The sequence below is a fragment of the Rhinoderma darwinii genome, chromosome 1 (genome assembly GCF_050947455.1).
Source record: "Rhinoderma darwinii isolate aRhiDar2 chromosome 1, aRhiDar2.hap1, whole genome shotgun sequence".
Lineage (NCBI taxonomy): Eukaryota > Metazoa > Chordata > Amphibia > Anura > Rhinodermatidae > Rhinoderma > Rhinoderma darwinii.
In genome coordinates, this window is record NC_134687.1 from 552588400 (window position 1) to 552615525 (window position 27126).

General features: G+C 42.7%; 1 protein-coding gene across 1 annotated transcript in view; it reads right to left on the minus strand.

Annotated features, from left to right (window-relative positions):
- MRPS27 (mitochondrial ribosomal protein S27) overlaps positions 1 to 20380 on the minus strand; it is a 102438-nt gene extending 82058 nt beyond the window's left edge. Inside the window, exons 1-4 of the mRNA XM_075854868.1 lie at positions 20210 to 20380; positions 18400 to 18477; positions 11835 to 11905; positions 10841 to 10899 (exon numbers count right to left, since the gene is read on the minus strand). Coding sequence (XP_075710983.1) covers positions 10841 to 10899; positions 11835 to 11905; positions 18400 to 18477; positions 20210 to 20282 — 281 coding nt within the window. The 5' untranslated portion in view covers positions 20283 to 20380. The remainder of the gene's footprint in view (positions 1 to 10840; positions 10900 to 11834; positions 11906 to 18399; positions 18478 to 20209) is intronic.
- Between the last annotated feature and the right edge of the window lie 6746 nt (positions 20381 to 27126).

Here is a 27126-nt window from a genome sequence, read left to right on the forward strand (position 1 = left end):
GTAAACTCTATTACAATTAATGAATGATTTAGGCCACACCCCTTTTTGCAAACTACGCCATTGATGAATATTTACCCTATTGAGCCTGCTGTAAACTACTATACATTATACCCCCTGACAATGCCCCCACAGTATATTGCCCTCTAGTGCTCCCCACACATTATGCCTGTATAACTGCCCTCCATTCAGTATAGTATAATGCCCACTACAGCTGCCCGCCACAATATAATGCCCCCTATAGTTGTCCTCTACACAGTATACTACTTCCATACTGCACTCCACATAGTATAATACCCCCATAACTGCCCCCACACAGGCGAAATAGTGCTTAATAAAATACATAGTCACTTAACCCCATTCCAACGACGAGTTGAGTGGATCCTTCTGCTCCTCCGGTCTGTGTGGCTTAGCGTAGACAGGTGCGATACATAGTGACCGGTAGAGCAGGGACCTTACGGCTCCCTGCTCTTCCATTGGATTGAATTGTATCTGCGTCCTGGGAACGTAGATACAGTTGAAACGGGGGGAGGTGGGGGGGGGGGCTAAGAAACCGAAAGGCACAAGACTACGTAGGTTAATTGCACTGAATTTCAGTTTGTTATTTTTTTCTATTAAATTGTCCAGCCCTATGTCATAGAGACATATCAGAAATTAGGTTTTTTTTTTCATTTTCTTTTTTTGAATAAAAAGATTTACAAATAGAAAACATGCTCCAATAGGTTTCAAGTAGTAACGGTTACAGAATGAAGAAAATAAGATAACGCACATGTTATCCAATGTAGTATCAATCTTACATATAGAGCACGCAGGTCCAAGATACTGAATCGGAACAGGTAAAGTAAAAACACAAACAATAAAAAAAAACAAAATGTACAATATTACATGCAAATATAGTGAAATGTCTATTGTATACACATCATAAAGGAGGACAAAGTATTTCATGCTAGAGGACTATATAGTTGGAGGTTAGCACATCTCCCAAAGTAAATTCCAAGACGAGGGAGGGAGGGAGGAACTATGTTGGGCAAGAAGAGGGTGACGATATAGGCGGAGGATGGAGAGGTGGAGGTTGAGAAGCATTCCTGGAAGACCGCCAAGGACTCCAGATAGAAATCATTCTAAATTTGCCTCTAAACCTCCCAAATTGCTAGTTCCTCCATCCTGCAAATGTGATCAATTTTGTCGTACCATTGTTGTATGGATGTAGGTGCTTTGTATCTCCAATGAAGATGGATCAATAGTTTCGCAGCAGTGAAGAGGTGGGTAGTGAAGTCATTTTTGGCTGGTTGGAAGGAAGGGGTAGGAGCCCAAATACGGTTTGCCAAAAAAGTTTGAGAGCGGACAATTCCACCGGATGTGTGTGAGGGAACCCGTATCCTGACCACAGCACCAACATAACTCATCAAGTGTTAAATTTAGTGCAGAAATTCAGGATTTCTGAACCACCTGGTAAGTGTTTTGAAAGTATTCTCTTGGATTCTCACACACCTTGAGAAGGCACGTGAGTGTCTTAAAATAGTGGAGATCACGAGGACAACCAGGAGGTGTTGCTCTTTTTCCAAAGTTATAATGTAACCCGGTTTAGGGGTTACTGAACAAAGAATAAGATCGGAGTATATCTTGGAGGGAAGTCTGGTAGGAGTAGAGGGGAAGCGGAATAAGGTGTCTAGCCAAGAGGTGTCTGTAAGAGGGAAATTAATGTTTAAATTTGAGGTACAAGCTCTTATATCCAGCTATGTGTAAAAAGTTACTTGTATCAGTACAAGGAGTGGAGAGGAGGTCTGTAATATTAGGAGTCGTGGAATCTCGAAAGAATGTAGAGGAGTATAATTCAGTCTCGCCCAGATACTGTTTTTAGAGTGGGGAATTCCTAAGGTGAGGGGGAAATAGTTTATAGGCATCATTGGGGAAAAGGAGGTAGGGGTCCAATGATGATAAATAGTTATGGAAAACCGAGATGGTACCTCTAGAACTGGGGTTGAGATTAGATGGAGGTATCTGACCAGTATATTGACCCCATAGCAAAGAAAACATCTCAGGTTCCAGGAGGGATCTCTCTGTCAACGAGGAGTTGTTTTTTTCCCGCCTATTTATAAAGGACGCATCTACCGAGGTGATTAGCTCGGTAGTATTGTTGAACGTCTGGTAGGCCCATTCCCCCTTGTGGAATTTTAAGGGTAAGGGTTCTATGCGCCAGTCTGGAGTGTTAAGTTGCCCACATGAAGTGTCCAAACAAACTATTTATGTTATTAAAGAAGGATTGTGGAAGACAGATGGGTACAGTCTGTAGAACATATAAGATTTTAGGAAGTATATAGGTCTTAAGGAAGTTTTTCCTGCCCATCCAGGAGAGGAGAGGGACTTTAAGAGCTTGTAGCGGAGACTTAAGTTGGTGTAAACGGGAATAAAAGGGAAAGGTCATTTGAGAGATTGATTCCTAGGTATGTTTTTGCTTTTTCGGACCATTTAAATGTGGCACAAGATTTAAGAGTGCCAATGTCAGCGGCAGGTATGGAGACATTAAGGATTCTGATTTTGTGAAATTTATTTTGAAGTTAGAAATATTACCAAACTCACTAAAGATCTACATAATCCGGGGGAAAGCAATTAAATGGTTTGTTATCAGAAGTAAATCATCCGCAAATGCGTAAGATTGCCAACCTTCATACATTCTATACCATCGGCTTGGCGAATCTTCTGTATAAGGGTTTCCATGGATAGTATAAAGAGGGAGGGGGAAAGGGCGCATCCCTGTCTAGTACCGTTAAGGATATTAAAATATGGGGAGAAAGTGCCATTCAATTTGAGCCTCGCTCTGGGTAGAGTGAGAAAATTGCCCCAATGAAAGTTGTGGGGAAATTAAACTTTTCTAAGGAAGTATGCATAATACACCAGTTGACCCGGTCAAAAGCTTTCGCTGCGTCAGTACCGAGAAAAACCAGGGGTAGTTTATTGGCATGATAGGGAAGGTGGATGAGGCGGGAGGTGTTATGTTTGCCTTCTCTGCCCGGAACAAATCCCATATGTGCATGGCCAATAAGTTTGATAGGAAAGGTTTTAATCTGTTCGCCAACAGCTTCGCCCACCTCTTCAAATCCGCATTAAGGAGGGATATTGGATGATAACTGCCACATTCCTCAGGATTTTTTCCCTCTTTTGGGATCAAGGTAATGAGCGACTCCAAGGACGGCGAGAGTAGCGGTCCACCAACAAGGAGGTCGTTGCAAACTGAGGAATTTAGGAGGGAGAGTGTGTTGGAATTTTTTAGAATACGAGATTGGAAGTCCGTCTGGACCCGGACTCTTGCCCGTGGGGGATCGTGTTCAACACTTAGGTAAGTTCCTGTAATGTAAAAAGGTGTGGTGAGGGATTGTTTGTCTGACTCAGAGTGAAGGGAGGACTATTGAGTCTAAGAATTGGGAAGTGAGGATCTCCGAGTCAGGTACAGAGAGAAGATTATATAGGGACTTACAAAATGTAAGGAATTCTGTAGTTATATCCTCTATATTTGATACCGATCTCCCTCCTGTCTTTTTGATTGAGATAAAGGACGTTTCCGATTTTTTCTGCATTAGAGAGGACATCATTTTCGAACCCTGTCACCATGAGCATAAAATTTGAATTGGCTGAATTGGCTGTGTTGATATAATTTAGCAGAGCGTACGTTAAAGAGGCTCTGTCACCAGATTTTCAAACCCCTATCTCCTATTGCAGCAGATCGGCGCTGCAATGTAGATAACAGTAACGTTTTTTTTGTTCCAAAAACTAGCATTTTTGGCCAAGTTATGACCATTTTTATATTTATGCAAATGAGCCTTTCTTAAGTACAACTGGGCGTGTTTAAATTTATGTCCAAGTGGGCGTGTATTGTGTGTGTACATCTGGGCGTTTTTACTTGTTTTACTAGCAGGGCGTTGTGAATGGAAGTGTATGATGCTGACGAATCAGCATCATCCACTTCTCTTCGTTACCACCCAGCTTCTGGCAGTGCACAGACACACAGCGTGTCCTCGCTGTGACGTCATTCACTTCCTCCCACAGGAACTTCATCGCGTCGGATGAGCGAGGACACGCTGTGTGTCTGAACTGCCAGAAGCTGGGTGGTAACGAAGAGAAGTGGATGATGCTGATTCGTCAGCATCATACACTTCTATTCACAACGCCCAGCTAGTAAAACAAGTAAAAACGCCCAGATGTACACACACAATACACGCCCACTTGGACATAACTTTAAACACGCCCAGTTGTACTTAAGAAAGGCTCATTTGCATAAATATAAAAATGGTCATAACTTGGCCAAAAATGCTCGTTTTTAAAAAAAAAAAAAACGTTACGGTTATCTACATTGCAGCACCGATCTGCTGCAATAGGAGATAGGGGTTTGAAAATCTGGTGACAGAGCCTCTTTAAGGTGATCTTTTAGTTTGCTTCTCAAAACTGATAATTCCGGTTGAGCTTGGAGAGCCAGAGATCTCTTCCCCAAAGTTGCCATGGCAGAAAATTGTGTCAGCAGACATTTTAGCTCTGCACGTCTTTGTTTTTTTAAGTCTGGATCCTAGAGCTATGAGTTCACTCCTTTATGGGTTTCCCAAATCAGAGGGGAAAAGATTGTCAGGGCTCTCATTCAGTAGGAAGAATTCAGATAGAAATTACTCATCTCAATTCAAACCGATGTCATAGTCAAGCAGGGTTTCATGGAGCCTCCATGACTTAGGGGGTAAGTTGGATAAAGTAAAATATGTACTGGAACATGGTCTGAGGGGGTTATCCTGTCTATCTCTGCATCAATCAAAGGGAGGTGTTGTTTGGAAGTGAGGAAGTAGTCTTATCTATGATAGGAGTTATACACCTTGGAGAAAATAGAGTAGTGATGTTTGGAGACTTTTACATCTCAGTGACAGAGACTAAGTCCCAACGAGACAAGGGTTTTCTGCAGCCTTCAAAGGGAGGGAAAGGAATGGGCAGAGCATTTTTCTAGAGTCTCAATTAACCAGATCATCTGTTGTTGGCTTGGTGCGTAAATATTTGCAATGGAAATTTTCATACCAGCTAAATGTCCTTTAATAAATAGAAGTCTTCCGTCTTGCTCAGGCTGTGACAGTGTGTGAGTAGGGTAGGTTCTTGCGTATTGCAATGCTTACACCTTTGGAGGAGGTGTATGTACTATGGTACCAATAGGAGTAATGGTGGTGGGATAGAGGTGGTCTGTGTGAAGACCTAAAGTGCGTCTCTTGGAGCAATAAAATATCAGATCGAGATTTCTTTAAAAAGGGAAATAATTTGACTTCTCTTCTGTGGTTCATTAAATCACCTCACGTTGTAGGGAGGTTATCCGAATGAAATTATGAGCCATGGTGGAATAGTGAGATGGGGATAAGGGAGCATGACAGGAAGGGAGACTACCAGAGAATCTTCCAATAAGTCTGTAAGTGATGCCATATGTCGTATGAGTGAAGAGGATATCGGAGCATGAAAATGTGGTCCACTAGGAGAGTGAGCCATAAAAGGTATGGAATTTCAAGTAAAGAAAGTAATTACAATATGACAAGAACCAAAAAACATTGGGGTCCAACCAATAACATTAAGTAATGACTAGATTTGTCATTATAATGGTATGGCAGCCAAGCCTACATTTATAATAACCGCTAGTGATATAACTTAGTGAGGATTATTCCATGAAGCTCAGATCATAGGAGGACTCCGTACAAGGGGAGAAGACAGGTGTTATAGAGAAACTAAGTGACTTATTAGGTATCTAGTCAAATGGTGTACAAACTAATTGTGAATAACCGTGGGATACAACGCAATCCACCACTTCATCTCAAAACAGACACCTTGGTATGATTCATGTAAGACGTTTTAAGCAAGAAGGTCTAAAAGCCATCCTAAAGACTAAATAACGTGTGCATGTGCGTGCGTGTTACCTGACAGTGGACTAGGTACCTAGAACATGTATTGCAAAGTGGAGTACAACATGAACTTGGATATGCAGAAAAGCACACAAGTACCTCTAGAAAGCAAAAACAGTACTATAACAGGAGGTAAAGGAGGGACAATAACATCTCCCCTATGTCAGGTAGATGTATAGGTGAGGCGGAAGTACAACAGTGAAAAGACAAGTTAACAAATGCTCAGAGGTGGATGTATACTTTTGAAAATACACAGAAAGTAGACAGTAGTCCTGTCCAAACAAGTGAGAGATATAGTATATGAGGTTGGAGGCCTAGGTACAGACTAAAGTAAACAATAGTTTTACCGTACAGAGTCAAGTGCAGTTCATGTCGATCCTTTTGGGTGCTAGTTGCCCAGAATTTTTACGACCTTTGAAGCGTTTAATGGAACAGACAGTTTCCAATGGGGTAGGCGAAGCGATGGAAGGTAGAGCTGAAAGGTCTTGAACTTGGGCCCAAATCAGAGATGGGTAGATCAGTCACATCCATGGTGGATAACGCTTCTTCAAGATCTGTATATTTGCAGACGGTGAGCCTTTTACTGTAGGCTTTGAAGGAAATACCAAATGGAAACAGCCACCTGTATGGAATATTGCGCTTCCTAAGTACATCCTTAAGTGGTTTCAAAGCCCTGCTTTTGGCCACTGTGACATTAGAAAGGTCGAGAAAAAAGGAGAGAGAATTTCGATCCCTCGAATTGTATTGGTTCTCGGTCTCTGGAAAGTCTTAGAATATCATCTCTTACACGGGAGTTTAATAGTCTACAGATAATGTCTCTAGGTGGTTCCGAAAGGTTTTGGTTTTATCCCGAGAGCCCTGTGTGAACGTTATAAGGAGACTTCTTTGTACGAAACTCCTAGAATCAAAATTTGTTTAACTTTATGGAAGATAGATTCCGGCGGAACCGTCTCTGAAAGGTCTTTTATTCTAATGTTGCTGCGCCTACCCCTGTGATCTTGATCCTCCAACCACTCCAAAGACATTGAGGTATGATTAACAAGAATGGAAGGAAGACGTGGTTGCTTCAGTGTAGGAGACGACTTGAGCCTGGGTGTTTTTCAAGGATTCAACACGAGATCCGATGTGCTTTACATCTAGTTTGATATCGTGCAAGTCTTTAATAACAGGTTTAAGCGCTCTAGTTAAGGCTGTTGATGAATGAGCGAGAGATCCTTAGTGGTCTAGGGATCATCTGGGTCAGTCTTCCTCCAAGGAGGGATTTGAAAGGTTTTTATTTACGCCATTGTGTCTGTAGTTTTGATGGCTGGGTTCTCTCTCACGGTCTCAGAGAGATTTGATTTACTAACAAACTTATCCAAACTGCTGGTTCTGGATGTTCCAGGTGTCTTAAAAACAGTGTGGTAGGCAAGTTAGGAAGTCCTACGTCCCGTGGGATCTATGTTGAGGTAGATCCAGAATAATTAAAGCAGAGCTTTTCCACTTGCTGATGATTTAGAACCCTTTGCAAAGTTAGGAGAACGGAGGATGGACAGGGTACATCAGGCCGGAGATAGATGTCTCACCAAGCTGGTGAATGGTAAATAGCTACAGAAATAGCTCAGTGAGGAGCCATAGTGTCAGTCCAAGTTACGTCTTATGTAGAGAATAAGAGCTTTGAGGCAACTCAAATAAGTGTCGCTGCTGCAGGTATGGTTTAGACCGCAACGGTGAGATGATTCTTAGTAGCTCAATACGGGCAGGAGAGTGCAGGTGGTGCAAGTAAAATGCGCATACGCTTCCCCGCTGGTGTAGGGCAGCCACCACTATGAACGAAGCCGGTCTACAGGGCAAAACGCGCGTCGAGGCGTTCACTCATCCATCCGTCTTTGATCTCCATCGCTCCTCACCATGTCCCAGGGTATGTGCTGGTCTCTAGTTTCTACATGATTGTTCCATTGTGTCCAGTTATTTTTAGCCCCTCTTTGTGGCTAATTTGAGCCTGCATGTTTACTTAGGACGCCTTCAGCTTTATCTTGCGGATTGTTATATATTCTGCAGGCAGCAGTAGACTTTCTAGTCTATCTCTGTACATTGCTATACTTAGTAGGCAGCACTATATCGTATGTGGGTTGCATTACCCTATGCCCACGGTTTATATTCTCTGTCCTGTGGACTACTTGAGCGTGGTCTGGTCATCCTTGGATGCTTGACTGTTTTGTCTATGGTCTATTTCATCTGACCTTGCTGTATATATCTCCGTGTATGATGTATCCCTTTTTTATTCAACTACATGTCATTGTTGAGTATATTTAATAAAGATTTTTTGTACTTTTGCATATTATTTAGTATACTATTTCTTTAAGGGCTATGTCCCTTTTTGGTTCTCTACTTACATTTAGGGACCCCAGCATACGCCATTTCTTTGGTGTGAGGTTTGTTTAGGTTGGTTTTTTTTTAGCCACCACTATGCAGCCTTGAGTGTCCGGCGAGGGGGGACGGGACGGAGTTTAGGCTATGGCTATAGCACTGTAGAGGCCTCAAACCCCCTTTGTCCCATCTACGAGTGCAGGATTGATCCCCAGAAAGAGGGCGTGTATTAGCCCCACAAGTAAACTTACCAGGTTGCTCAAGTGACGCTTTCAGACGACATCTGGGAGCCGCTTCCAAAACACAGGAATTCTATCTACTTAGTGGGCCTCGTGGCAATGCAGTCACCTCTCTACACCGTTGACGGTGTCTGAAGTATGTGGAGGGTTTCCTCACACTCCAGAGGATGAATATACTTGGCAGGGCACCGGGAAGCATTCCGGCAATGTGGCGTCGTCCAGCGACTGCCAAACCTAGGTCGCAGCTTCAGGCCATGCACTGGGCCGCAACTTGGCCCAGTGTCTTCCGGCAGGATGCCTGGGATAACTGCGAGAGTGCCGAGTATAGGAGGAGTATAGCCCCCTCTCCAGCTGATGGTAAGGAGGCAACTAGTCTTTTTATAAGGGGACAGAGATCAATCGCCGCAGCAAAATTTAGTACAGTGCGCCGGTCGACGCGGTAGGCCTAGACTCACCAAAGACACTGATCCGGGCAAGAGTAGTCTTAAAACATTCCCCGGGGGATGATGAGGATATCAGTAACGATGGTAGGATCTACAATGAGGATTGAGGCAGATAACTGTAGACAGTGGAGCTCTTCCCCTGTCTGCGTCCTGGCCACGCACCTGACATCAGAAGTTTTGACCGGTGGGGATCCGTAAAAGAACCTTACCAACGCGGAAACGAAGAGGCAGAATCGCTCAGTCGAGTGCTCTGCACCTTCAGCTGTGATCAGTTTTCCTGGTCAGCCTAAGGATGGGCTCATAGACGTTTTATGTGAGCTGTCTTCAAACTGACAATGAGAACCAATCACAGCCGAAGGTGCCGAGAGCTTTTTCCACTCCATTTCAGCGATGCTGTGGATTTTAGCACCCGGACCTCCACCGATCAAAACTTCTGATATGTCTCTATGAGATAACAAAACTTTTCTGAAAGTACAGTTATTCTTTAAGGCTCTATTCACACTACCGTTTTCCTGTCCCATCAGCGTTACAGTATTTTTTACAGAATGAATAGGGCAGTCCAAAAATTTTTCATTCCCAGTCAGAGTCCGTTTGTCCTGAAAATGTTGTGCAAACTGGGACCTGTAGTGCACCTTCCAAAAGTTTAACTAATAGAATGTATGAAAGAGTTACTGCTTGGTACGCCCATTCTCCTGCTTGAAGAGGATTCACAAGGTGACAAGCTTTTACATATACCTAAACTATGAAGCAAATTAAATTAATGTAAAACGTAATTTAAAGAGAACCTTTCGCTCCCCATACATGTGCAGCTGAGTGCAGCATGTAATGGGGAGGACTGCACAAACCCTGGGGCACTTTAAATTCTTTTTCTACCTCCCTCCGTTATTTAGATAATGGTGCCGTTATATTTGGCACCCAATATTTAAATAATTCTCTGAACTGTCAACGGGGCGTCTACTGGCAAGGGGGCATGTTACCATGTCTGTGACAATATCCAATCAGATATGGACAGTGCCACAGCAAGAGCGAGGAGAGAGAGTGTGCGTGCGCGCGCTCTCACTCTTCAGCTTTGAATATCAGTATTTTCTCCCGAATTGGCAAGGGGGCGTGTCACTGCTACAGACAGTGTAAGTTAGGGAGTGCTTACACTGTCCGTAGCAGTGACACACCCCCTTGCCAGCTCGGCAGAAGACTAATCTTGAAAGCTGAAGAGTAACAGCGAGAGCGTGTGCGCACGCACACACACTTGCTCGCTCTCTTTCTGTAACCATGTCCATATCTGATTGGACAGTGACACAGCCATTGTAATACGCCCCCTTGCCAGTACATGCCCTGTTGACAGTTCATGGGGATATTTAAATATCGGGCTCCAAATATAACGGCACCCATATCTAAATAACGGGGGGAGGTAGAAATTTTTTTTTTTTTTTTTAAAGTGCCCCAGGGTTTGTTCAGCCCTCCCCATTACATGCTGCACATGTATGGGGAGGTGAAAGGTTCTCTTTAAGAACAGAGTATTCCTTTAAACTTAGAGCGGCAGCCTTGATCCATTGTATAACTTATCCCTCACTGCTGGTTAGAGAAATTTTAAAAGGGTTGTCCCATTAGGAGGGGTCTACCACTCAGGTATCCTCCTTTTAGACAGAGCAGAGAGCCAATGCAAACAGATGCGCAGAGTCTGTGTGACCATGTATCACATGTAATACCACATTTCTCTAGTAGCTGTCGCTGCAGGAGAAAGATGCATCCACCCGCAGCTTCCCTTGGCACTGAATTCATCTTTAAAGGGCAATTACCGAAAGACTGGAGCAGCAGCGTAGTTCACAACAACAAAATCTCAGCTTGCGTTCAGGCAAAAAAAAATTAGACAAAGACAATATATGATAGTAACATTACTTACTTATATAGGTAATATTCACCCATGTCAATTTCTTCTTTGCATTGAATATTGTCAATAAACTGAAAAGTAAAAGAGACGTGACTACTTGCACTACACTGAACAGTATATTAAACAAAATGTAAATTCCAATGAAGAATTAAAAACGAATTATTCATAACATCTAAGGGTATGTGCACACGTAGTGTTTTCGGGGCATTTACACCTCGAAAAACACCTGAAAAAAACGGAAGCAGAATGTCTCCAAACATCTGCCCATTGATTTCAATGGGAAATACGGCGTTCTGTTCCGAAGGGGCGGTTTTTTACGCCCCATTTTCAGAAAACGGCGTGTAAAAAGACGCGCACGAAAAAGAAGTGCATGTCACTTCTTGAGCCGTTTTTGGAGCCATTTTTCATTGACTATAGAAGAACGTCTCCAAAAAAATGGCCGTAAAAAACGTCTGAAAATCAGGAGCGGTTTTCCCTTGAAAACTGCTCCGTATTTTCAGACGTTTTTAGCTAAGCGTGTGCACATACCCTTAAAATTGCACAAATGTGATGGTTGACCTCCCTTACAGCCCTAAAATCAGCCTCACTGTTTTCTACAGGTTCAACTGCACATTCTGGGGCATGGAGATGTACTACGTGACGTCTCAGTGAAGAACGTCATATCCTTTGACGCTTATAGGCTGAACCCGTACTGGCTAGCAGTGTAGTTTTTGCATAGTTTCCGTCACCTCTAGCTCTGCCGACAGCCACGCTGCGGAGTTCCTTTAAATATGCTAGAAAGTATATTTTAATGCCTGACAAGCATTCTGCAATACTCCAGATGCCACTATTAGCTCCTGTACAGACATCACTGCCTTCTCAATTACCAATATTTTCACAGTGATACATGCTAAGCCTAGTAACGTGGGTTACTAAACAGCCAGATTGCTTATTATACCTGCTATTTTCTATTACTGGCTAATAACACGATGTTACGTATATAGGACGAAAAGCAAAATTTCCTTACCCGTGCAATGACCAGAGAGCTCACTGGAATCTTTCGATCATAGCACTTATCCATAAGTGCTGCTAGGTCAGCTGTAAAAGACAAGAAGATATTGTAACTCCTCTTTCGATTGTTAATATATTCCTAAAAATAAATAACACATAGAAGCAGATAATGCAAACCATTTTCCTAGCCATATTAATCATCTGAAGCTATGCCTTTACATGCTGGAGTAATCTGATAACATGCCTGGGGGACAGCTGTGCATTACAGATCACAATACAGAACCGTACTGCGGTCCGTATGGTTCAGTATTGAGTGACATATCACACCATATTCCCCCTAAAAGAACTGAATCTGTGCTTCAAAAGGGGGTATAGTCTAAAACATGCCATCAGACAGAGCACACTGCAATGTATTTATTTTTACGGACTCCATATAAAGTGTACGCCATAGGAATGCATTAATATTATAGCATTCGGAGAATCGGAACCGTGCAGTTTAAAAAACACTCCTAGTTTTGTCTAAAATAAGTTTAAAAAAAAAACTGCACTGTATGAACCTTAGCTGTGTTCACACTATCATTAGGGTTCATTCTGACGTAGTTTATTTTCTTTTTAATGGACAGAGTAGCGTAGTCTGAACCGCTATTTTTTGTAAAAACAACAAAATGACAGATACATTGGAAATTAATGGGATCTGTCATAACTATTGTGAAGGATGGCCTATTTGCTTATTACGAATATATTTATTCTCCATTATTTTAATGACCTTTCCTCTACATAGTTCTGCTCAAGTCTCAAAGAAATGTGTTATGTCTATGTGATCATCGTGTCGCCTTCATGCATCCATGGCTAGCGGGTTGGCTGAACGCCCAGACATAAAGTGCAACTATTTGTCGTTATCGCAACAAACTCCCTCATGGGAAAGAACATCTAACACCACACCATTTTATGCTTGTCTCCAGGTGTTACTGGATGTCAGCATTTTAATGAAGTATTATAATTATGCATTTGAAATATTCTTATGGTCAGCTATTGGCGGAGCAGAGTTATCATATTGCCTCTGATTGGTTAACCTCAAGCCTACACCCCTTTTGAATGAGATTATTGTAATGGAGTTTGGCAATAAACCCCCAGAGGAGTATTTTCAACATACCAGCAGCGTCTGTGTGTTATTTCTCCTCTCTCGATCTATACCGGTATGAAATCTCCTGATTAGGATTGCTGGATAAAGTTCCTGGCGTGAGTGTATGTTGGAACACTCGTCTAAATTTCAGTCGAATATATTTTGAGCCATTGACTTCCACAACACTATCATGGCGCCGTTAATAAAATAAACCAGTGAACAGTGCTTTACAATGTCCACAAAGGAACTAAAATTGGTTCACTATGGTAACACTTTAACGTAGAAAAATACATTTTGGTGTGACCATATGAGGGAACAGATGTCCGTCTTTGGATGCTTTATAGTGTGAGAACTATATATTTTACGCCAAACAGGGATGGGATTGAGTGAGAGCAATGTATAGAAACGTTTTCAAGGCGAATGGCTCAGAGGGATAACAAAGCAATAATGAAATAGATCCAGCGCTCGGCGTGTCTGCTGCAAACAGCACAAACAAGAAGGTAACAGATGGAAAAAGGAGAAGGAAGAAGAAATCCCATCGATAACTTACATACCAATTAAACCCATCTGTTCCTTCCTTAGGGTGAGTTCACAGTTTTTTTGCAGGAGGGAAATCTGCCTCAAAATTCAGTTTGAAATTTAGAGGCAGATTTTCCTCTGCCTGCACGCCGATTTTCACGGCGTATTTTGCCCACGGCCATTGAGCGCCATGGGCATAAAACGCAGCGAAATACGCTTTCTCTGCCTCCCATTGATGTCAATGTGGGGTCAGAGGCGTAAACGCCCGAAGATAGGGCATGTCCCTTCTTTTTACTGCAAGCCGGATTTTCTATGCTATACTATTACTGCTCATTCTGACTGCTGTACCTACTTTACTTTCCTTTAGCACTTCTACCCCAATCTTATAAGGGTCGTGGAGGGAAACAGGAAAGTGTATGATGCCCGATTCGTCCAGGGAGTTGAATTTTTATTAAAGATCTGTAGTGCCACAGGTTGGAGATCCCTGCTCTAGAGGTATGGAGGACTCCTTACTGTTATTTTTTGACAAAAAAGTGGTAATGAGCCGTCTATAATTTTCTGTAAAAAAGTAATGGCTTGAGTAAATATGAAAAAGCCCCAATAAATATTTTGTAACTACTTCTGTGTTTCAAGTAGACATTTTGCACAGACATCCCTACATGTGTTCACAGTAGCAGTAATTTAATAGTGGGTAGGTCATATGGGTAAAAAAAAAAAATACAAAATAAGGTGTAATCCACATATTAAAGTAAAAACTGATTCACTGCAAGTACATATAACCTAGTCTGGACTAGAAAGGTCATAAAGATATAAACTAAGGCAACATCGCCCCCTGGTGTTTAATAAGCAAACACGCAGCAGAGGAAATAGGCAAAAGGCATCCTTTTTGGGGGGGGGGGGGGGGTAAAAAAGATTTTACTCTAAGAAAAAAAAAAATAAAAAAAAAAGTGCTGTCTCCTGAAATTTGTGAAACAAAAGTGGTTTCCAGAACAGGAAAGATTTAGGTCTTTTGCACAGCAATGTGAAGGAGGCTGTACAGCGGCACACAGTGTCCGCTGCAGCTCTGTTATATCGCTGTACAACGCTATGTCAGGTACCGTATATGTGTCGCTAATCTCCCCTAGAAGCAATGCTTCTAGGGTGGAATAGCTCTGTGTACACCCAGCACCCAGCAGAGAATCCCACACTTTTTTTTTTCTCATGGAATCTGACAGAAAAACCTCTGCGTGCCTCTAAGAAATCATAGGTATTTGGCCGTACAGTAAGGCCCTGTTCATACAATGCAGATTTAATGCAAATGTATGTTTGTTTGTATTTTTTAATCCAGAACCAGGAAAGGAAAATATACAAAAGAAAAATATAAAAGGAAGGCCCTCCCCTACTGGATCCAATTATGGTTTTGGCTTAAACATGCACAATCTACATCAAATCTGAACTGTGTGATCCAGGCCTAAAGGCGCCATGCATCTCTATTTAGGTGCCCTATTATGTCTCCAAACAAAACAGAGCTGTCATACCACCACGTGCATGATCACTTACGTTGTGCAGCCAATGTACAAAAGAGCTGAAATATACATGAGCATTAACACCTCTTGCACACGACTGAGTTCGGGGAGTGAAAAACGGTCCGATAGTCGGCTGGATTTTCCGCCCGACCTCGGTACAGGTGAACGGGTCTGCTGCCATCATAGACATTTATGATGCTAGGAGTCTTTGCCTTCCCACGGAACTGATGTTCCGTACTGAATAATTTTGTTCAGTACGGAACAGGAGTTCCATGAGGAGGCAGAGACTCCTAGCATCATAAATGTCTATGATGCCAGGAGTCCCATTCACCTGTACCGCAGTCGGGCCGGGAAATCAGTCTGACACACTGACCGCTTTTCACGGCCCGAACTCGGTCGTGTGCAAGGAGGTGTAAGGGTATGTTCACACGTACAAAAAGAAATGGCTGAAAATTACAGAGCTGTTTTAAAAGGAAAACAATCTCTGATTTAAAGACGTTTTTGAAGCTAAAAATGAAGCTTTTTCATTTAAAGCTTCTTTTGAGGCATTTTTTAAAAGCGTTTTTCATAGTGTCATTGGAAAATCAGCTCCAAAAACGCCTCAAGAAGTGACATGCCACTTCCTTTTAGGAGACCTTTTTATGAGGCGTTTTTTTTTTACTCAGAAGTGTAAAAATACACCTCATGTGAACAGCACTCATTGAATTCAATGGGAAGCAGTGTTTTGCTAGTGTTTTTTCAGACATATTTTAACCCGCTAGTGACTGCCCCAAAGTGATTTTACAGCGGCCACTAACGGGCTTTATTCCAATGCAGTAGCCTTTTTACGGCGCTACATCAGAATAAATGATTAGAGCATTCGGTAGCTGAGGGCTGGGAGCTTCTCTGCTCAAACGTGCAAGATCGATATCAGTATCAATCTCGCTTGTTTAACCCTTCAGATGCGGTCTCAATAGCTAGCGCCGCATCTGAGTGGTTTTGGAGAGAGGGAGGGAGTGCTCTCTCCCACCCCACCAGCACCCCGCGTGTGATAGCAGGGTGTCGGTGTCTTCTATGACAGCCGGGGGACCTAATAAAGGCCCCCAGTTCATGCCTGCTAGGCCGAGGCATGGCCTAGCAGAAGCCTGTCCGTTTTACACAGACATGTGGTAATACACTGCAATACAGAAGTATTGCAGTGTATTATAATAGCGATAAAAGTTAATACATAAAAAAAGTGAAAAAAAACAAACCACTTTTTTATAAAAAATAAAAAAAAACAAAAAAAAAAACGTTACACATATTTGGAATCGCCGCATCCGTAACGACCCCAACTAGAAAGTTATTACATTTGACCTGCTCGGCGAACGCCGTAAAAAACAATGCAAAAATTGCTGTTTTATGTGAACCCCGCCTTAAAAAAAAACAAAAAAAAAAAAAAACACCCTCATAAACCTGCAACGGCGGAAAAAAAAAAAAGTTATGGCTCTTCAAATACGGAGACACAAAACCAAATAATTTTGAAAAACTAAAATTAAAAAAATTTATATATATATATATTTATTTTACTGTGTAAAAGTAGTAAAACAAACAAACATTCAAAATCTATATAAATTTTGTATCGTTTCAATCGTAACAACCTGCTAAATAAAGTTAGTGTTATTTATACCACACGGTAAACAGCGTAAATTTAGGACTTTCGATTTTTTCTATTACCCCCCAAAAAAAGTTAAATAAATTATATGTACCCCAAAATGGTGCTATTAAAAAAACACAACTTTTCACCGCAAAAAAATAAGACCTTATACAGCTATGTGGTCACAGAAATAACAACGTTATAGCTCTTGGAATGCGACGATGGAAAAACTTAAAAAATTGCTTGGTTAAAATAGGCTGGTCATTAAAGGGTTAAGGAGTTTACACTCAGAAATACGCCTGAAAAAAAAAAAACTACGTGTGAACATACCCGAATTCTTTATATCAGTTTAGACTGAACTGAAGCTTCTCTTCATGGAAAAAAATAAAATTAATTAAAAATGTTGTTATTTTATTTAATCATTGAATTGCATCATATGCATTTTAGGCCACAATTCCATGAACGGAATCCCGACGCAGATGTGAACGAAGCCTAAGAGGCACTTCATATTATAGTAAGACTCAGCACCAATAAAAGCTGGTAACTGCTCGATTATCGCAGAACGATAGAAAAGTATATACAACTCATGGAAGAAAGCAAAAATAAAATATTAACACAAAATCTACTAGAACTGTGTTTTGAGAGGAATTTCTTAAATGGTTTTCTGTTCAGTTTTCTGCATCTGGTCTTGTAAAATTCCACATTGGGATCCAGTGTTGACCTCCAGAGCAATTGGGTGCCGGATTAACGAAATTTAATAAATCTAAGGGTCTATTCACACAGTGCGTTCAGAATTAATTGCTGCGATTCTGTGGTTTTGCTGCATTTTGTCGTGATTTCGTGGCAATCTCTGGAATTAACCGCAGCGTGTGAATGGACCTTAACTCATTTGCATTATAGTAATTTTTTTTTAACGGATATATGTGGAGTCCAGTGGGCGGTCCTACTCAGCCTTACCTGTATGAGAGTGGGTGGTCCTAGTCAATAATTGGCAGCTATTCACACTCATACAGGGAAGACTATCAATCACTGAGTAGGGCTGCCCACTGGACTGAAACTTTTGTTATAAATATATAAATCTGCTTGTCACAATTCGTAGGTATGTGGACCCACTAGGCCACACCGCCGTAGCAGATGGCCAAACAACAGTCCCAGTACAAGAGTACCTTTGGTAGTCCAGACAGTAATGGAGGCTCTGCACAGATGAACTTGCAGACACCAGACATGGTGTATATCAGCAGGCGTGACAGATGGCACAACACGACTCCAACACTCTAAGGCACAGGAACTAATATAGGACGGGATACGGGTAGCAGGGCACGGGAACAGGATACCACTAAGGGACAATTTGTTAAGACTAACATTGGTAAACAACAACGCTCAGGCAATGAGTGAAAGAGCAGAGCCCTTTTTATAGTCCAGGGTGATCATGGGCTAATTACAGATTTTACTCGTGTGTGTACTGGCCCTTTAAGGCCTGGCGCGAGCACCCTACGGGAACCAGTGCAGCGATGCGGAGGTGAGTGCCGGCGTCTCTCAGGAGGGAGATACCGCCAAGCACTCACTTGTCCATGGCCGTCGGGAGGCAGCTAAGAACGACGGTTCACGGCTGGGGACATTACACTGCTCACCTACTCCTGTCTATAACATACGGCACACAGTTTGGACTACATCAATGTGGCAAGTTCCCTTTAAATATTGAATTTATATATAACAAAGTGTGTGCTGAAGTTGATATTCAGGGCGGGGGTGGGGGATACATGATGCCATATAGAAGTACCTAGTGCTCTTACACAGCAAAAACAAAATCCAGACTCACCTAAACTATGGGGCTCTTTCTCCCATCTCTCCCAGGATTTGTCATTGACGTAAGCTGCAGAAAGAAGGAACCTTTTTCCTGAAAAATAAAGAAGTCATTGAGTTAAATCCCACATGGGAACATCCGGCGCTCTTTGTTCATAGTTGTAAAGCAGGCCGTGAGGGCAGCTCTCCATCCTGGCTCATAGAGGGGGATCGGAGCTGCGAAGACCCCCCTATAAAGTCCTTATGTCCTAACTCTGCTTCTCTGAACAACGCAGAACAACGGAATGATGAGCGCAAATGTGAACATAGCCCAACAACATTCTTATTTATTTTATCTGCCTAATTTCTTTCAGAAAAAAGTAGTCATTTTTAGGTGGCATTTTAATGCACGATTATATTAGTCTTCATAAATAAATTGCTTGAAATATAAAACCTTTTTTTTACTTTTAAAATATATTTTTTTTATTATTATTTTATATTTAGCACTTGTGTTGATTATAAGAAAATCCAGTGGATCCAAAATGGATTTCTAGGTAAAAACTCAAATCTCTGGCTTAAATTTGCATGCATATTAACTCCCTTATGCTGGGTTGCCATGTAGCGTAAACGCTGTGGAATTGCTTGTTCACACAGTGCAGATTTTTCATGCGTCTTAAGCCAAAACCAGAAATGGATCCAGGAGAGCAGACCTATAAGACCTTCCTTTATATATTTCTTCTGTTTCGTTCTGTTTCTGGCATAAAAAAATACATGCAAAATCTGCAGCAAATCTGCACTGTGTGAACAAAACCGAAGGCCCAACGTACACAACCGTGCCCGTAATCACGGTTTGTGATTACGGGCACGGCAGGCCACTGACAGCCACCCGCATTTGCGGGTTGTGATCCTATATAAAAGCATGGGAGCACGTTCTGTAAAAAGCAAAATACAGGACATGCCCTATCTTTTGCGGAGCCTTTCTACAACACGGACACCTTCCCGTAAATGTATGGGAAGGTGTCCATGGGCAATAAAAGTGAATGTGTCCGTAATTACAGACTAAATCTATGGTCGTGTGAATGGGGCCTAAGGGTAAGTTCACACGCAAAATCAAGAACGGCTGAAGATGACGGAGTGGTTTTCAAGAGAAAACAGCCTTTGATTTTCAGCCGTTTTTTCCTAGATGTTTTTGGAGCCGTTTTTCTATTGACACTATGAAAAACAGTTCAAGAAACGACATGCTCCTTTTAAGACGAAGTTCGCACTACCGTTATTATCAGTTTACCTCTCTCCCGTCAGAGGAAGAGAGGATCGATACATTAAACGGAAAGCAACGGTTGCGTTAGAATTACCATTGATTTCAGTGGTAATTTTTGTATCAGTTGCTTTTCATTTGTCTCCGTTCTCTAGGTTTCCGTTTCTTTGAACGGAAACAAAAGTGCAGTCTGCAGAACTTTTGTTTCCGTTCAAAAAAACAGAAACCTAGCGAATGAATCTCAACCACTTTTCCGCTACTGTAGATTTTCCGCCTGCAAATCCGTTTGAACGTAGCCTAATTTTCTGCACCAAGGCTGCTAAAGCATGGTGCATGGGTTGTATGGATTATTTTTAGCCTCCAGATGTTCCTATTCTCTGACAGCATGCAGAGATCTTGAACATGGTGAAGTATACTCTTCATTATATTTACAACTGACCCCATCACAGACGAGTCTACAGGTCGTGTACACAGGAGCGGTGTGCTCGGTGACAATGTCACAGAAGACTGGAGCTGTGAGCACCCTGCACGATCACCGTCAGCTTCCACATAGACGGGGAGCAGCGCTCCTCACCCACTACTGCGCCCGTACCTGTCAATGCGGCTAACGAGGTCACCCGGGACCTGGAGAACAGCATATACCGGCTCAGAATGGAGGCCGCCATCTTGGAACGTCCCCTCCCCGTGTCTCCTGGTGATGACAGAAGTAGGCGGCGCCATCCAAACCAGTGCTGCGGGGACGTATAACAATAATGGTGGGAGTCCCTTTTGCATCCTATGTTCCACCATGTGACGACTAGAAAGTATTATCTAAACGGCCGCAACAAAAACTGGAATGAAGAGCGCCTCCTAGCGGTCGAGTGTGCTGCTGTCCCTTGCTACGGCATTATCATTGCCTAATTTATTTTTTCAATTTCCTTACTGCAGTGCAAGCCACAGTGCCCTCCAGAATAGTACCAGTCAGTGTCCTCCATAACAGTGTCAGCCCCAGTGTCCTCCATAGGGCCAACCACGGTGTCCCCATAACAGTTTCAGCCACAGTGCACTCCATAACAATGCCAGCCACAGTGCTCTCCATAAGGGTATGTTCACACGGCAGCCTCCGATACGCCTGAAATTACGGAGCTGTTTTCAGGAGAAAACAGCTCCTGAATTTCAGGCGTAATGGTATGTGCAGGCGTTTTTCGCTGCGTCCACTACGGATGTAATTCGAGCTGTTTTTCTATGGAGTCCATGGATAACGGCTCCAATTATGTCTCAAGAAGTGACATGCACTTCTTTGACGCGGGCGTCTTTTTTACACGCCGTCTTTTGACAGCGGCGTGTAAAAAAAATGACCGTCGGCACAGAACATCGTAAAGCCCATTCAAATGAATGGGCAGATGTGTGCCAGCGCATTGGAGCCGTATTTTCGGACGTAATTCGAGGTTAAAACGCCCGAATTACGTCCGTAAATAGGGTGTGTGAACCCAGCCTAACACTGCAAAGCATAAGGCCTTATTTACACGAGTGTAGTTCGCGTCCGTGATACGCGCGTGAAAAATCACGCGCCTCGCACGGACCTATGTAACAATGGGGCCGTTCAGACAGTCCGTGATTTTCACGCAGCGTGTTTCCACTGCGTAAAACTCACGACATGTCCTATACTTGAGCGTTTTTCGCGCATCACACATCCATTGAAGTCAATGGGTGCGTGAAAATCACGCACGGCACACGAACACACTTCCGTGTGCTGCGCGTTATTCGCGCAACAGTTCAAGAAATGAAGGCAAAAATAAAAGCACCTCCTTCATTTCTCTTTCTAAACATAAAAGCAGAGTGTCATAAGGATGGCATATGCACGAAAATCACGCAGCCGCGCACCAACTACTGATGACACACGGAACTGTAACGCACAAAAAACAGTGCATTTTTTGCGCACGCAAAACGCACACGCGGGAATTTCGCCTTAGGCTGGGTTCACACAACCTATTTTCAGGCGTAAACGAGGCGTATTATGGCTCGTTTTACGTCTGAAAATAGGGCTACAATACGTCGGCAAACATCTGCCCATTCATTTGAATGGGTTTGCCGACGTACTGTGCAGACGACCTGTAATTTACGCGTCGTCATTTGACAGCTGTCAACCGACGACGCGTAAATTGACTGCCTCGGCAAACAAGTGCAGGACACTTCTTTGCTACGTAATTTGAGCCGTTCTTCATTAAAGTCAATGAAGAGCAGCTCAAGATTTACGGGCGTCAAAGACACCTCGCATAATACGAGGAGGAGCTTTTACGGCTGAAACGAGGCAGCTGTTTTCTCCTGAAAACAGTCTGTCTTTTCAGACGTAAAAGCCTCTCATCGTGTGCACATACCCTAAGGCTGGGTTCACACGACCTATTTTCAGACGTAAACGAGGCGTATTATGCCTCGTTTTACGTCTGAAAATAGGGCTACAATACGTCGGCAAACATCTGCCCATTCATTTGAATGGGTTTGCCGACGTACTGTGCAGACGACCTGTTATTTACGCGTCGTCGTTTGACAGCTGTCAAACGACGACGCGTAAAAATACAGCCTCGTCAAAAGAAGTGCAGGACACTTCTTTGGACGTTTTTGGAGCTGTTTTCTCATAGACTCCAATGAAAACAGCTCCAAAAACGGACGTAAAAAACGCAGCGAAAACGGCACGAAAAACGCCTCGAAAAATGCGAGTTGGTCAAAAAACGTCTGAGGGTATGTTCACACGAGGGCGTCCGTTACGGCTGAAATTACGGGGATGTTTCAGCCTGAAAACATCCCCGTAATTTCAGCCGTACCGGCATGTGCAGGCGCTTGAACGCCGCGTCCATTACGGGCGTAATTAGCGCTACTATTCATTGGAGTCAATGAATAACGGCTCCAATTACGGCCAAAGAAGTGACAGGTCACTTCTTTGACGCGGGCGTCTATTTACGCGCCGTCATTTGACAGCGGCGCGTAAATATACGCCTCGTGTGAACAGACAAACGTCTGCCCATTGCTTTCAATGGGCAGATGTTTGTCAGCGCTATTGAGGCGCTATTTTCAGACGTAATTCGGGGCAAAAACGCCCGAATTACGTCCGTAAATAGGCCGTGTGAACATACCCTGAAAAGCAGGGTCTGTTTTCCCTTGAAAACAGCTCTGGATTTTCAGACGTTTTTGGTCACTACGTGTGCACATACCCTAAGGGTATGTGCACACACACTAATTACGTCCGTAATATACGGACGTATTTCGGCCGTAAGTACCGGACCGAACACAGTGCAGGGAGCCGGGCTCCAAGCATCATACTTATGTACGATGCTAGGTGTCCCTGCCTCGCTGCAGGACAACTGTCACGTACTGAAAACATGATTACAGTACGGGACAGTTGTCCTGCAGCGAGGCAGGGACTCCTAGCATCGTACATAAGTATGATGCTAGGAGCCCGGCTCCCTGCACTGTGTTCGGTCCGGGACTTGCGGCCGAAATACGTCCGTCAATTACGGACGTAATTAGTGTGTGTGCACATACCCTTACAGTGACAGCCACGATGTTCTCCATATCAAGCCCAAAGGTGGCCTTACACATAAAATAACTATAATGACCCTCATAAACATCAGGGTTCGGCTTAGTTTCGTCTATGTATGGGTACCTTGAGTGACCTGCATAATAGTGCCCTCCATAACAGTAACAGCCAAAGTGGCTCCTACCTTATAACTAGTGCCTTCATACTGCATACCTCCCAACTTTTGAATCTTGAAAAGAGGGACATTTTTAAGCCACGCCCCCTAACCACGCCCGATATCTCGCATAAACACATCAAATCACGGGCAGCTCCTCCTTCAAATAACAAGAGCATATTCTCACTGCGGATCTCTAGACTTACCAAAAAAACGATATGGATTACTGTATAAAGCCACATGCACACGACCGTAAAAAAAACTCCGTAATTGTTGACCCGCCCATTTCTATTAGCCGCGGACACCTTTCCGTATCGCTACGGAAGGGTGACCGTACCGGGAAATATGGAGCATGTCCTTCTTTTCGTTTTTGCGGCCTGCGGGTGTCGGGCATGGCCGTGTGCATGAAGCCTAACAGTGGAATCATAACTATTTCAGCCACATTCACTCCCATAACAATGCAAGCCACTGTGCCCTCCATAACAGTGTCAGCTACAGTAGCCCCATAACAGTGTTATCCACAGTGTACCAGTAGCAGTTTCAGCTACAATACCCTTCTAACAGTGCCAGCCATAGTATCTCCCCCATAAGAATGCCAACCACGGTGCATCCCCCGTCATCATTTAATTTGCTATGATGGGAACTATTTTTCTGGCTCATAACATATCTGTCTGATTGATGGATCTACACTACCGTTCAAAAGTTTGGGGTCACCCAGGCAATTTTGTGTTTTCCAAGAAAACTCACACTTATATTTATCAAATGAGTTGCAAAATGACTAGAAAATATAGTCACGACATTGACAAGGTTATAAATAATGATTTTTATTTGAAATAATAATTGTCTCTTTCAAACTTTGCTTTTGTCAAAGAATGCTCCATTTGCAGCGATTACAGCATTGCAGACCTTTGGCATTCTAGCTGTTCATTTGCTGAGGTAATCGGGAGAAATTTCACCCCATGCTTTCAGAAGCCCCTCCCACAAGTTGGATTGGCTTGATGGGCACTTCTTGCGTACCATACGGTCAAGCTGCTCCCACAACAGCTCTATGGGGTTGAGATGTGGTGACTGCGCTGGCCACTCCATTACAGATAGAATACCAGCTGCCTGCTTCTTCCCTAAATAGTTCTTGCATAATTTGGACGTGTGCTTTGGGTCATTGTCCTGTTGTAGGATGAAATTGGCTCCAATCAAGCACTGTCAACAGGGTATGGCATGGCGTTGCAAAATGGAGTGATAGCCTTCCTTATTCAAAATCCCTTTTACCTTGTACAAATCTCCCACTTTACCAGCACCAAAGCAACCCCAGACCATCACATTACCTCCACCATGCTTGTCAGATGGCGTCAGGCACTCTTCCAGCATCTTTTCAGTTGTTCTGCGTCTCACAAATGTTCTTCTGTGTGATCCAAACACCTCAAACTTCCATTCGTCTGTCCATAACACTTTTTTCCAATCTTCCTCTGTCCAATGTCTGTGTGCTTTTGCCCATATTAATCTTTTCCTTTTATTAGCCAGTCTCAGATATGGCTTTTTCTTTGCCACTCTGCCCTGAAGGCCAGCATCCCGGAGTCGCCTCTTCACTGTAGACGTTGACACTGGCGTTTTGCGGGTACTATTTAATGAAGCTGCCAGTTGAGGACCTGTGAGGCGTCTATTTCTCAAACTAGAGACTCTAATGTACTTGTCTTGTTGCTCAGTTGTGCAGCGGGGCCTCCCACTTCTCTTTCTACTCTGGTTAGAGCCTGTTTGTGCTGTCCTCTGAAGGGAGTAGTACACACCGTTGTAGGAAATCTTCAGTTTCTTGGCAATTTCTTGAATGGAATAGCCTTCATTTCTAAGAACAAGAATAGACTGTCGAGTTTCACATGAAAGCTCTCTTTTTCTAGCCATTTGGAGAGTTTAATCGAACCCACAAATGTAATGCTCCAGATTCTTAACTAGCTCAAAGGAAGGTCAGTTTTATAGCTCCTCTAAACAGCAAAACTGTTTACAGCGGTGCTAACATAATTGCACAAGGGTTTTCAAGTGTTTTCTAATCATCCATTAGCCTTCTAACACAGTTAGCAAACACAATGTACCATTAGAACACTGGAGTGATGGTTGCTGGAAATGGGCCTCTATACACCTATGTAGATATTGCATTAAAAACCAGACGTTTGCAGCTAGAATAGTCATTTAGCACATTAACAACGTATAGAGTGTATTTCTGATTAATTTAATGGTATCTTCATTGAAAAAAACAGCTTTTCTTTCAAAAATAAGGAAATTTCTAAGTGACCCTAAACTTTTGAATGGTAGTGTATCTGTATGTGCAAACCCATCCCAAAGGGCCCTTTCTAACCACTTCTCGCACAACGCTATAAATGTACGGCCTGAGGATAGGGTGGGCTCGGGAGCTGGGCCCGGGACATCAGCATCGGGTGTCATATGTAACATACAGCTAACATCCTGCTGCAACAGCGTGGATCGGAAATACGGTAACTCTAATGCCATCCTATTAACCCTTTACATACGTCAATAGCGACTGTGGCACCTTAGTGGTTTTGCAGAGAGAAGGGACTCCCTCTGTAAACCCATGTGCCCCCTCCCCCACACTGAGGAAAAGACTATAAATTTAATATCGCTGTAATCATAACAACCCACGGAATAAATGTAACACATTATTTATACATGAAGATAAATGCCTTAAAAACAATTCCCAAATAACACTGTCAGACGAAAAAAATAATAAATAACAATAAAAGACATTATTTAACCTCTTTAGGACGCAGCCTGTTTTGGCCTTGTGGCACGGCCCATTTTTTCAAATCTGACATGTGTCACTTTATGTGGTAATAACTCCAGAATGCTTTTACCTATCCGAGCGATTCTGAGATTGTTTTCTCGTGACATATTGTACTTTATGATAGTGAAAAAATTTGGTCGACAAATTTTATATTTATTTGTGAAAAACACCAAAATTCTGAGAAAATTTGCAAAAAATAGCATTTTTTTAATTTAAGTGTATCTGCTTGTAAAACAGACAGTAATACCACACAAAATAGTTGCTAGTTAACATTTCCCATATGTCTACTTCATGTTTGCATCATTTTTTGAACATTTTTTTTAGGACGTTACAACGATTAGAACTTTAGCAGCAATTTCTCACATTTTCAAGAAAATTACAAAAGGCTATTTTTTCAGTGACTAGTTCAGTTCTGAAGTGACTTTGAGGGCCTTATATATTAGAAAGTCACCATAAATCACCCCATTTTAAAAACTGCACCCCTCAAAGTACTCAAAACAGCATTCTCAAAGTCTCTTAACCCTTTAGGCGTTTCACAGGAATTAAATCAATGTAGAGGTGAAATTTTAGAATTTAATTTTTTTGGGCTGAAATTCATTTGTAATACATTTTTTTCTGTAAAACAGAAGTTTTTACCAGAGAAATGCAACTCAATATTTATTGCCCAGATTCTGCAGTTTTTAGAAATATCCCACATGTGGCCATAGTGTGCTAACAGACTGAAGCACCGGCCTCTGAAGCAAATGAGCACCTAGTGGATTTTGGGGCCTCCTTTTTTTTAAATTATATTTTAGGCACCTTGTCAGGTTTGAAGAGATCTTGTGGTGCCAAAGCAGTGAAAACCCCCCAAAAGTGACCCCATTTTGGAAACTACACCCCTCAAGGAATTTTTCTAGTGGTATAGTTAGCATTTTGACCCATATGTGGTAATAAACCGCTGTTTAGACCCACAGCACGGCTCAGAAACGAAGGAGCAATCTTTGGATTTTTGGGCGCAGATTTTGCTGGAATGTTTGTCGGTGCCATGTCGTGTTTGCAACGCCCTTGAGGGAT